This window comes from Lactuca virosa, chromosome 2 (assembly GCF_052849685.1).
Source record: "Lactuca virosa cultivar CGN04683 chromosome 2, Lactuca_virosa_CGN04683_v6, whole genome shotgun sequence".
NCBI classification, from domain to species: Eukaryota; Viridiplantae; Streptophyta; class Magnoliopsida; order Asterales; family Asteraceae; genus Lactuca; species Lactuca virosa.
The window spans coordinates 224,798,663-224,812,184 of NC_136427.1; the positions used below are offsets into that span (position 1 = coordinate 224,798,663).

A 13,522-nucleotide genomic window follows, 5' to 3' on the forward strand; every position below is an offset into this window, starting at 1 on the left:
ATTTTAGTGGATTTTTCAAAATGTATAGTTAAGAATTGTCCTTCCTCCTCACGGTCCTCAAGAAAATATATGGCTAAAAATTGTCCTCCCTCCTCTGGTAATTGTATGAAAGTATAAGATTTGAAGTTTATGTATAAGATTGGATTCAAGAAATGTTATGAAATACAAGAGCTATATGTAGTCAAAATAATATGTGAACAACATCAATGGTGATTTATTTCATATGTGGTGAGTATTTGCAAAGTTGTGAATTTGAGATACAATCCGGTATGATTATGATATATAAGTTTTTATACTTTCCGGCATTGCACATGTGTGTGTTTGTTTGGTCAATAATATAAAACAGTAAATATGGGTATGGCATAAAGCATGCATTAACCATATATTGCATGACATAGTGTAAAAAGCGTGATTTGAAATCTTACTTGCATGTGGACATTGACTTAATTTCTCAATTTTCCCTAAAGTATGCAACACATCACACAACGTTCAATGGTGACTTCATGAAATATTTGCTCCTATACTAGTGTAGTCATAGTGAGCTCAATCAATTGGTTATGGGACCACCCACCAATATAGAATATTTGTTTATGTGTAATTCACTCCAAAATTGAAACCGGTTTCAATAACATTGGTGAATAAAAATTAATATTTCGAATATTTTAAGGATTAATAAATGTGTATGATATCGATATGGCATGCTTTTTGTCAATATAAAGATTCAAAAATAAATTAAATTATTCGTCAGCCAAGTGCCAACACCATCCCCAACTCAAACTACAATAAACATATGCAGAAAAAAGGTATGAACTTAAAAAAGAATCCCCAAAAAAATCATGTATCTCTTTTCTTTTTTCTTTTGTCACAAATAAATCAAAGAGCATACACTCAAATACTAAGACCTTCTTATCCGATATTTGTAAACATTAAAAAAAAATATATATACACTTGTACACAAATGACAAAACTTACCTCACCCCCTCCCGCCATTGCCATGGCGCTGGTTTCTAAAGAAGCTAAGCAGCGACTGAGCCTGCAAAATAACAATTTCATCATGTCAAATAAATAAATAAACTCGAATTAATCGATTTCGAAAAAAAAAAAACACACCTTTTCCTTGGCTCTCGGTGTACCGGACTGTGACAGAGCCACCAACGGCGGAACTGCTCCTTCCTGAAGAACAATGTTACAAAACCGACTGCTATTTGTACACAGTTGCAGAAGGGCAGCGGCGGCATTCTCCTTCCCTCGAGCCGAACCTAATTCAACTACTTCAACAAGCATCGGAATACCACCCTCCTGACCGATAGCGGCTCTCCCCTCCGGGAGTGTCGCAAGATTCGATAGAACCGCCACCGCCTTGTCAACCATCCCACCGGCGGGATCCATTAGCTCTACAAGGTACTTCACCGCTCCCGCCTGCACAATACGCGCCTTGTTTTCGTGAAATATTGATAGATTGAACAATGCGGTGGCTGCGTCTTTCTTTCCTCTCGGAGTTCCGTGCCCTAATAAATCAACCAGAGGTCCGATCGCTCCGGACCTCCCGATTCGTATCTTGTTATCTTCGATTACCGAGAGACTAAACAGTGTCGCGGCGGAATTCTCCTTCGCCTCTGAGCTTCCGGTCTCGAGGACGTGAATCAGAGGTTCAATCGCGTCGGCGTTGGCGATAGCGGCTTTGTTGATGTCGTTGATTGATAGGTTCAGAAGTGCGGTGACGGAATTTTCCTGGACTTTTTGGTCCGGCGAATATAAGAGACCGATTAACAACGTTATAGCACCACAGTTTGCTATCACGATTCGATTATCCATATTATGTCTCGCAAGTAACCTGAGTTCACCGGTGGCGTTCCTGACTGTATCAATGGAAGCGCTGCTCAAGTCGCTGACCAATTTCTTCACCTGCGTTTCGAGTTCCGTGAGATCAGGTCTCGCTTCAGTAGCAGAAGAAACAACTCTCGGCCCAAAAGATGATCTCCGCCATATTTGGTTTCGTGCTCTGTTTCCAAATCGAGGTGAAACTGCATGCCGGGAAGCAGCAATGGCAGCCTGAGGCTCTGCCGCCAGCTCCCCTGAAGCATCACTGTTGTAAGCGGTTGCCGGAGTTGAAGAATACGACTCAATTGCAGGTGCCTCCGGTGGTGATCCTTCATCCACTCCAGAAGGTCCTGGTCCAGGTCCACCTGAATCCAAACTTTTCTCACCGGATTCAACCGTATTAAACTCATTCCCCTTTCCAGAATCTTCTGAAGATGAATGAACATGACGATGCACTGGAGAAGAAGCTTCTTCCTGATGGATTCCATTCGATCTAGGTGAAGTAGGTTGATTCAAGGTTAACCTTAATGGCTGCTTTACAGGATCTGGGAGTTTAACATTGTGGGATTCACACCAATTAGCAATCAATGCTTTCACAGTGTAATTAGGAATCAAATTATTATGAACAAGAGTTTGCATTGTTTTAGGGCAAACATTGAGTCCAAGATCAATCCAATTACGAATATACCCCCGCTCATATGTCTGCCCAGAAGCTACAATCACAGGGTCTGTCATCAATTCAAGTGACAGTGGACAACAGAAGTCTGGAGGAATTGGAACAGGGTTTGAGCTTTCTGATTGTTTCATTTCCACAAAGCAATCATGCATGTGTGTAACAAGAGCAATCATTTCTTCAATATACTCCAAATCCCCAATCTTTTCTGCTTGTTCAGCATTCTCCTTCAAGTTTTCAAGTGCAACAGCTTCGATTAGAAGTTCTTGATTTGTTCTTAAGCTTAACAAATCAGCAATTTTTGTCCTAGTTTCTGAGCTGGGATCAGATCCCTCCACTTGTTCTCTTATAGCTTTTAAGACAATAGCTGATGGCTTTTCATATCCCATATGCTTCATTTTCTGAAAGCAAATTTATAATTAGTTCAAGAACATAAAACTTGAAAGTAGAATGATAAAGGTAAGGGTACCTCAAGAGATGATGAATTTAGTTCACAAGATGATTGAAGAAGCTCAAACATATCCAAGCAATGTGTTTGGACTTTTGTAAACAATGATTCGGCTTTCAAAACCTTTAGAATACAAAAAAAAAAAAAAAAAGATCGGGTTATAACTTATAAACTCTGATTGTGTTTTAGAATATTGAAACCTTGAAGTGTTGGGTGTTGAATACATACAAAGTAAACTTTACTCATCAATGGATGACAATCTTCAAAGAGCTCCTTTAGTTCATCAACAGATTGACTCATTTCTGTAAATTCATTCTGTAGTTGTTGTTCGTCTGAAGCCACTGGTGTATTGATAATAGACTCCAGTATTGGTTTAATTAACTTGAGTAGTTCTTCAATGGTGGTGTAGTACTTTTCCACAATTTCACAGCATAATCCATTATCAAGGGGTGACAGATGAAGAAAACTAGAAATGTTTTTTAGAAGTGTTTTCAGTAGTGATATCTCCATCACACCTGTGTAAAGATATAACCAATCATTCATTAATAAATTTGTTAATAAGCTTATGAGGGTTTATATTGGTTGGAAAGAACAAACAGCAAACTAGTATCCAGAAATAAAGTAAACACAAACAGCACCAACTAACCTATTTCTGCAAACTTGTGATTTGTGATTTGATATGATCTTGTTCACATTGATGATCCCTATAGAATCCAAATTCCAGTGGTGAAATCCTTTGGATTTATGGCCACTCTTTGATTGATAGAACTGAGAAGTTTGATTATACCTTGCACACTGTGGATTAAAAATTCAAAAGGAAGTGAAATCAATGATGGCGAATGAAATTCCTAAATCCTAACATCATGGTATGCTAATTATATGTGGAATCAACTCAATTGGGGAAAGGAATTACAGTTCGGTTCTAGTTCTACTACAAACGGTGTAAAGAAGCAATTACAGATTATAAGATGAAAGCCTCATCCAAATGAACGCAATCAAAACCTAAAAAATCAAATTAACCATGATTCGACCAAATTCGACTTACGCTTGTGATCTCAAACCATGAGAATGAAGTCTATATAAGAATTGAAGGTATTAGTGCTCGATTCCGAATATATAAACGCGCGAAGAATAAGAAACGTTCAATAGCAGGTTTTCAATTGACCAAACATCAACTGAAAACGCGTCAAGTAGAACCATTGAATTAGTCCAACAGAAATCAAGAACAGTGATATGGAACCCTAGAAAGAGAAGATCAGCAGAAAATGAAGAGAATAAGAGCTCACCTGGAGGACTATCGGCCGACTTTTGGTTGATACTAGTTTGAAGAAATTGAATTGAAATTGATTCCTATAATTTCTGAAGAGATGATTGTTCCAGTTGTGATTGGCTCTTTATTTCATTTTCGTTATGATTTTAATTTGTCTCGTCATCATTCGACCGCTGTTTTTCTACTATTTTTGACAAATTTAATATTTTTTTTAACACATGTCTCGTAGGGCTGAAAACGAACTGAACGTTCAATGACCTGTTCGTGAACCGTTTGGCGGGAAGTTCGTTTATGTTCGTTTATTTAATAAACGAACGAACATGAACATAAATTCTCGTTCGTTTAGTTAAACGAACGAACATGAACAATAGTCTCGTTCGTTCATTATGTTCATGAACGTTCGTTTATGTTGTTCGTTTACGTTTGTATATGTTCGCTCATATAAGTTCCTTTATCTTCATATATGTTTAATTGTGTTTGATTACATTACTATATTATATGTTCATTTATGTTCATATATGTTCGTTTATCTTTGTTCGTTTGTTTATGTTCGTTTAGCATGTTCACGAACATAAACGAACGAACATGAACAATGTAATTTGTTAAACGAACGAACATGAACAAGAAAACTCGTTCGTTTAACCGTTCGTGGTCGTTCATTTGTTCGGTTAACTTAGACGAACGAACATGAACAAGCCTCGTTCGTGTTCGTTCGGTTCATTTACAGCCCTAATGGCTCGCATGTTCACAACTAGACTGGACAAAGTCGACTAGGCTCGTTCGTGTTGAGTTGAAATATTAACGAGTTAGATTATTTCAATCGTTTAGTTATCATGTTATACGGTGTTAATTTGTTGATTTTCGTATAAAGTATGTACTGGGTTAGACAGTTAGAGTTTAGACTTTTTATATGTGTCGTGTAATATCGGGTCGAAAGATTTAACAAGTTTGAAAGAGTACAACTTTAAACGGAAAAAAAAATTTGAGAGACGGAGAAATCTATAGTAATGCCCTGTTTGTTTACCTCTTAATTGAAAATTTAAGAGGTAACCTCTTAAAAATTCAGATATAGACCGTTTGGTAGCCTATTATTTTTTGCCTCTTAATTTTTTAATATCCTCTTAATATTTCAGATGTAGAGTGAAGTCTGAAAAAAAAATAAGGGACCTTGTTCCTTTTTTGCCCACAGTTCCTTTCTACTCACGTATAGACTTCCGCCTCCACCTCTTCTCTAGGTGCACACCTTCCGCCTCCACCATCTCCGGTCCGGTCATCGCCGCCAACCCCCTTTGCCTCCAGCTTCGTCAAAACTCGGAGATAACAGTATCAGGTAAGATTTTTCTCAAATCGATTTTATGTAATCGATTTAAGAACCCTGATTCTTCTCTTCCTCCCTTCGTTGCTTCCGTCTTCCCCCAACCATCGCCCTGGACCAATCGATTTCATGATTTGATGTCTGGAGCAATCGATTTCGAGGTTTGACATCTGCAATCAATTTCAAGGTTTGACATCCGATTCTCTATAAATCAGATGCTTTGATTCAAATTCTGATATCTCACGTTACTGATTATGTGAATAACATCCTGATTTTGATTTTGGATTGGAAGTTTTTTTTTTGGTGTTTTCTTTGACAAAATTGATTATGTGAAATGTGAAATCTGATGTTATGATAATGCAGGATTATGTGAAATGTGAAATCTGATGTTCGTGTTGTTGATGTGGATCTAGAGGCCAGTCAATAAGCACAAAAAATAGATAAAAGGGAGGGGACAAAATCAAGAACTCTAAACAGCTCCTAATTATACATTACAATTGATTGCAGGAATATATAGTTGATATGAGTCGTATGACAAGCCAAACAACTCCTTCAAAAAGAATAGGCCTTTGGAAAGCTTAAAGGATTTTTGTGAGGTGAAACGACTACTGTATTAAAGACTACAGGCACAGATTTTTTTTGATTTCTTTATTATAGCATCATAATTTCACCTTTTCTATCAGAGCATTGTATTTTGAAAATTTTGTTTAGTTAAAGCAATGTCTTCCAAAACAATGATTGTTATAGTTGGATAGATTTGTCAATTATTTATGTTTGATTTGTTTTTTTTGTTTAATTTGGATTTTGTATGGTGTTTAAATATATATTTTTATAATTATTCAAGTTGTTTGGTTATTTTTGATGGGTTTTAGGTAAAACAAATAAACCAGAAAACAATTCCTAAGTTCACATGCAACCTACTTTGGATCTATGTTTTAACTATTGAACATACAACTTTGAATTGCAAAATAAGAACCCTAGAGGAGAGAGGCTAATTTCGAAATTAACAAACTAGGGTTTAGGGTTTACATACCTTTCAATTGTTATAGCAAACAATTGATAATCCTCTTGATCTTGATCTTGATCTTCTTGGAAGCTTAGCACCACAAATGTAATGCCTCTAATGGAATCACACCCAAGAACTAGCAAGAAGGAAAGTAGAAGAAGAGAGGGGGGAGGGAGTATGCAATTTCGGCCAAGGTATTCTTCCAAAGAATGAGTACCCTAAAATGTGAGCCAGGAGGCTCCTTAAATAGTTGAGGGAACTAGGGTTTAGGGAAAACCCTAGTTATCCTTTGCTTAGAGCCTAAGCAAGACCTAAGGCCTTATCTTGGACCCCTTGGATGAATTCTCTAGGGTTTCCCCTAGGGTTTTCGTCCACCCCCTTCCAAGGGAGTTCTGGATCCTTCCATTCAACTATCAGTTAATTGCAAACTAGTCCCTGCACTTTATAATTAATTCTTTTAACCCCAAAATCAATTCTGATTAATTTCTGGCTAACAATTAATTAAACATAATGATTTCTAATTAATATATTAATCTTTTAACATATTAATAAATCATTTATATATATTAATTTATTAATCTTATAAATTAATATCTCTCCTTTCATAATTTCCTTGTCCAGTTGCTAGGTTGAGGGCAACCCAAAAGGACTGTGCTGCTATCAATTCAAGTACATACCAATTATAGTTATGGGCTTAGACACCTAATCCAACAGTCTCCCACTTGGATAAGTCTGTAACTATAATTGCTAGTATGCCTTCTAAATTTGACCAGCAAATTGTAGCTTCCAAAAAGCTGTTGCCGAACTCTGACCCAGTCAGTTACGTGTCCTAAGATAAGTGATCATATAACCCTTCGTTCTGCTTGATATCCCCAGACAAAAGACATGGAATGAAATCAATCTGTTTGTCCAGAATCTATGTTTCCCGATTCCTGATTTGTGATGATGTAGGACTTCTAATCGAACACATCAATTTAGTCCTGGCTGGGCCCAGCACATAAGTCAACACCAAATCATCGAGGGGCCCACATATATCGCTTTTCCGGTTAGGGCAAAAGGAACGAATAAACGTTGACTCATATGCTTGTATCTTTTACTCATCAAATTATGCATGACAATACGTTTTATAACACCAAGTTACTGATGCGTTTTCGTATCACCAATGCACAACCGACTTGTAAATTACAACTCATATATCTTCGTTTCAAGATTATAAGATATTATCGTCTCAGTATTACTCGTGATGAATTCCATGAAGTAATACTCTGAGCGAGGGTTTATCCAATACTCAAATCTCAATTTCTGAGTACTCATGAACGTTGCAGCAATTCTATTGCCATGTCTATCCTTAGACAATCTGCAATCCAATTCATGACAGTCTTAATTCACTACTTACTTCCAAGAGTACGAGCGACTGTGGAGTTTGAATAATCTCATTATTCAGGAAGTAAAACATGCAAAATATGAAACACAATAATAAACAATTGACAAAAGGTAGTAGCCAAACTTATAAATAATACTTTATTATTTAATCACCAAAAGTCAATTACATTTACTTTGTTACAAGTTTCAAAAACTAATCTAACTACTAAAACTAATATCATCTTTCAGTCCTATGCTCCGAGCATGCTGAATATGCTTAGCCCTACTCAGACCCTTTGTGAGAGGATCTGCTGGGTTATCTTCAGATGACACCCTCTTTACTATAAGATGGCCTTCTTCTACTCTATGTCTGATGAAATGGTACTTTCTGTCGATATGTCTGGTCTTACCATGATCTCTCGGTTCCTTTGTCAAGGCAACCGCTCCTTCATTATCGCAGAATAGTTCCATAGGCTCCTGGATGGTTGGAACAACTCCGATATCTCCGATGAAGTTCCTCAACCAAGCTGCTTCTTTCGACGCTTCACTCGCTGCTATGTACTCTGATTCACAAGTAGAATCAGCCACCGTATCTTGCTTGGAACTTTTCCAAGTAACTGCTCCTCCATTCAGTAAAAATACCCAGCCTGATTGAGAACGGAAGTTATCTCTATCCGTCTGAAAGCTGGCATCACTGTAACCATCTACTCTCAAAGTATCACTGCCACCAAGCACAAGAACCCAGTCCTTTGTCCTTCGCAAATACTTGAGTATATTCTTAACTGCTATCCAATGAGCTCTACCTGGGTTTCCCTGATAGCGACTGACCATGCTCAAAGCAAATGCCACATCAGGGCGAGTACATGTCATAGCGTACATGATCGATCCGACAGCGGAAGCATAAGGTACACGACTCATGTCATCTATTTCAACATCTGTACTCGGGCATTGAGTCTTACTCAATTTGGTATTGCTCTGGATAGGTAGCTCTCCTTTCTTGGAATTTTCCATACTAAACCTCTTTAGTACCTTATCCAAGTATGTGCTCTGACTAAGTCCAATTAGTCTCTTCTTTCTATCTCTCAATATTCTAATCCCAAGAATATAGGCAGCTTCTCCAAGGTCTTTCATGGCAAAACACTTTCCAAGCCAAGACTTAACTTCTTTCAAGGTTGGAACGTCGTTACCAATGAGTAATATGTCATTGACATATAACACCAGAAAAGTTACTATACTCCCACTAGCCTTGATATACACACAAAACTCATCTTCACTTCTAGAGAAACCAAACTCTTTGACTTTCTCATGGAAGCAAAGATTCCAACTGCGAGATGCTTGTTTCAATCCATAAATGGATTTCTCAAGCTTGCACACTCTATTGGGGAACTTTGCATCAACAAAACCCTCTGGCTGACTCATGTAAACATCTTCAGCCAACTTCCCATTAAGGAAAGCAATTTTTACATCCATCTGCCAGATTTCATAATCATGAAAGGCAACTATGGCGAGCAATATCCTAATAGATTTAATCTTAGCTACTGGTGAGAAGGTCTCATCATAGTCAACCCCTGGGGTTTGAGTGAAACCTTTTGCAACCAGTCGAGCTTTGAATGTGTGCACATTCGCATCCATGTCTGTCTTCTTCTTGAAGATCCATTTGCACCCAACTGTCTTGCGACCTGGTGCACTATCAACCAAATTCCAAACTTGGTTGTCATACATGGACTTAATCTCGTTGTCCATTGCCTCTTTCCACTTGGAAGCCTCTGGGCCTGCCATTGCTTCCTTATAAGTGACTGGTTCATCTAAGTTTACCAGTGTTCTGTCACTTATGAATGTGTCACCATCTGAAGTAATATGAAAACCATACAACTCAGGTGGCACACTCACCCTAGTGGATCTTCTAAGAGGTAATGAGTTATCAATTGGTTCAACAGGAACTGTTTCCTCTGGTTGAGTGCTAGTGTCATCTAAGGTTCCTTCATTGGCTGACTCTTGAATTTCTTCAAGGTCAATAGTGCTCCCACTGTCCTCTTTGAATATGAGCTCTCTTTCAAGAAAGACTCCTCTTCGTGCTACAAAGACCACGTTCTCACTAGGCCTGTAGAACAAATATCCAAAAGACTGCTTTGGGTAACCAATGAAAACACATTTCTCACTTCTAGCTGCTAGCTTGTCGCGAGTCTCTCGTCTTACGAAAGCTTCACAACCCCAGACTTTAATATGTGCTAACGAGGGAACTTTCCCTGTCCACATTTCTTGAGGTGTTTTGGCAACCTTCTTTGTAGGGACAAGATTGAGGATGTGGGCGGCTGTCTCTAAGGCATACCCCCAGAAGTGAATAGGAAGCGAAGCCCGACTCATCATAGAACGAACCATGTCTAACAAGGTTCGATTGCGCCTCTCAGCTACACCATTTAACTGTGGTGTCCTAGGAGGAGTCAATTGTGAGACTATCCCACATTCTTTCAGATAGTCGTTAAACTCGATACTAAGATACTCCCCGCCTCTATCGGATCTAAGTATCTTTATCTTTCTGCCCAATTGATTTTCGACTTCATGCTTAAACTCTTTGAACTTTTCAAAAGTTTCTGACTTATGCTTGATCAAGTAGATATATCCATATCTGCTATAATCGTCAGTGAAAGTCACATAGAATCGATTAGCATCTCTTGTAGTTGATCTGAAGGGCCCACACACATCTGTGTGTATGAGATCCAACAGACTTTCACCTCTTTCACAAGACCATGTGAATGGTGATTTTGTCATCTTTCCCAAAAGACAAGATTCACACATATCATCTGACTTTAGGTCAAATGATTCCAACACTCCATCCTTTTGGAGTTGGGCTATGCGTTTCTTGTTAATGTGTCCAAGACGACAATGCCACAAGCATGCCTTGTCTACACTATTAGACAAGTCAATATTAAGTACACTATTTCCTAGGCTATCAACACAAGTCACTGTTTCATACACACCATTACAAGGCAAAGCTTCAAACATAAAAACACCATTCTTATAAACAGAAATTGAACCATTCAAATCATTAAAAGAATATGTAAAACCTTGTCTGAACAATGCATGAAATGAAATAATGTTTCTCGTCATCTCAGACGAATAGCAACAATTTATTAAATCTAATCTAACATCATTACTAAGCAGAAGCTGATAAACTCCGATCTTGGTTACTGGTGAAGACTTTCTGTTTCCCATGATCAGGTTTATCCTTCCTCGCTCTATCTCCTCACTTTCCTTTAGACCCTGCAAATCAGAACATATATGAAAACCACATCCTGTATCAAGGACCCATGAACGAGAAGATAATGAGTTATTAGCAGAAATAGTGTAAATACCTGCCGAAGATGGCTTCACTTTGCCATCCTTGATATCTTGCAGATATTGTGGGCAAGATCTCTTCCAATGCCCCTTTTGGTTGCAGTAAAAGCAAACTGCCTCTTTTGGATCAGAAACATGGGGAGTGGAACCATTGGGCTTAGCCTTTGGGCCATTACTAGATGACCCAGCTTGAGCCTTGCTCTTCCAGTTTTGCTTGGGAGGACCTTTCCTCTTTTTCCCCTTTCCCTGTCCAATAGCCAAAACAGGGGCACTCGTAGGTGTGGAGGGTATACTTTTACCCTTCATCCCTGCCTCAGCTGTCTGCAACAAGTTGTGCAATTGGGCCAAGGTCTGCTCAGTATTGTTCAAATGGTAAGTTAGAATAAACTAACCATAACATTCAGGAAGTGAGTTCAAGACCATGTCAATGGCCAATTCCTCATCAAAGTGAATATTGAGCTTGACCAAACACTCTATGTAGCGTTGCATTCTTTGCACATGTGACACAACCGACTCCCCATCTTTCATCTTGCAAGCCATGAGTGACTTGACTACTTCGAACTTTTCTTGACGAGCTCGCTTATGGTACTTTTCCATAAGGTCCTTGTTCATCTCGAAAGGCCAGTAGTCCTCATAGTACCTCTGCAGTTCTGGGGACATAGTTGCCACCATGATGCATGTCACTTTGGTAGCATCATCGTAATGTTTCTTGTAGGCAGCAAGATCTTCAGGAGTAGCTTCATTCTCATCAAGCTCTTTGAGCTCCTTTTCAAGAACATATTCTTTGTTCTCGAAACGAAGAGCCATCTTGATGTTGCGCATCCAATCGTTATAGTTAGAGCCATCCATAACGACTTTGGAGCAGATATTGAGTAAAGAGAAGTTTTGGTTGGAGGAGGACGAAGCAGAAGTGTTTCCAGGAGTAGACATCTGAAAAGAAAGAAAGTTTTAGTTAGATTTCAAGATGCCTTAATAGAATAACCCAACGATATAATATCAAGGTTAGGATCCAACTATGAAGATTCACAACTTAGAAATGGGATGTCGAGATCCAAGTGCAAATTTCATAAAGGTAGGTGAATGACGATTCACCGATTCCACCATTAGACGAAACAAACGAAGTGAAATTCCTAATTCTTTTGAGATACATTGAAACTATTCAATGGCATGTTTTAATCTCAGATTATGCTCTTTTATTTGTGAATGGGATGCCGAGGATCACAGACAAGATGTGAATAACCATGCAAATGTGCTTGGTAACCTCATTGTCTTTATCATTAACTATTGATGTGCTGGTAAACCACACACGCTCCATCAAAATGACAATTGTGAGATACCCATTACTACTCTTTATTAGTGCCTTTTAGTGTGCTGGTTAACCACACACGCTCCACTAACGACCAATAAAGCATAATGTGCAATTTCATGGATTAGCATACTTTTCACATTTTTCCTAAAGTAACTAGAGTTGGGATTTTGAAAATAATGTTCTAGTACTTTCTTTAATATCATTATACTTTTAATGAGAAGTAGTTGTCCTATCAAATCCGTTCTGCTAACAACCCTCCACTAATCAAGGAAGCGGTGGGTGAGAGTGGACACCCATTCAACTACCATTTTATAGGCAGTTTCCTTATACCCCCCCTTATAGATTAGCTTCGTGAATGAGGCATACTAGCGATTTGACTGACCATATTCTTATACATATATAATATTAAACTTTTAGTTATAATATATATATAAGGTGTGTTTTAAAACATTTTAAAACTTCAAGGGTTTATAAATTTCGAAATTTAAGCTATTAAATTTAAATTTAAATAAACCAATTAACTAGATTTAATATTTATCTTTTAATTAACTATTAATCAAATTATTAAATCTTGTAAGGATTATCTAATTAAATTAATCCATTAATTTAATCCTAATCCTTATCCCTCTAAATTTCGAAAAATAGGGTAAGGATAATTATCCAATTAATCTAATTAAATAACAATTATCCAAAACAAGAAACCCTAGTTATCCTCTAGCATATTTCGAAATTCACAAGGGAGTAGGCTAGGGTTTTCAAAACCCTAACCCTAATTTCGATTAGGGTTCTTTGGAGGCTAGGGTTTTCGAAAACCCTTCAATCCAAAACCCTAATTGCGAAAATTTGGCCTTTAGGGTTTAATGGCTATAAACCCTAATTTGCAATTCAACTATTATAGCAATTCAATTTAAACCAAACCTGGCTCTGATACCACTGATGGGTTTTAGGTAAAACAAATAAACCAGAAAACAATTCCTAAGTT

At 37.9% G+C, this 13,522-nt stretch overlaps 1 protein-coding gene across 2 annotated transcripts; it reads right to left on the minus strand.

Moving 5' to 3' along the window:
* Positions 1–683: 683 nt before the first annotated feature.
* LOC145160304 (U-box domain-containing protein 4-like) lies at positions 684–4,350 on the minus strand. Of its 2 annotated transcripts, XM_079079443.1 has the most exons (7): positions 4,229–4,332; positions 3,988–4,117; positions 3,589–3,737; positions 3,171–3,457; positions 2,964–3,065; positions 1,111–2,895; positions 684–1,033 (listed from the first exon to the last, which is right to left on the minus strand). In XM_079079443.1, exons 4-7 carry the CDS (start codon positions 3,450–3,452, stop codon positions 974–976), a joined length of 2,229 nt encoding a protein of 742 aa, XP_078935569.1. In that variant the 5' UTR covers positions 3,453–3,457; positions 3,589–3,737; positions 3,988–4,117; positions 4,229–4,332; the 3' UTR covers positions 684–973. The 2 variants fall into 2 exon arrangements, with proteins under 2 accessions (XP_078935569.1, XP_078935568.1); XM_079079442.1 differs by lacking the exon at positions 3,988–4,117 and having other exon boundaries at positions 4,229–4,350.
* Between the last annotated feature and the right edge of the window lie 9,172 nt (positions 4,351–13,522).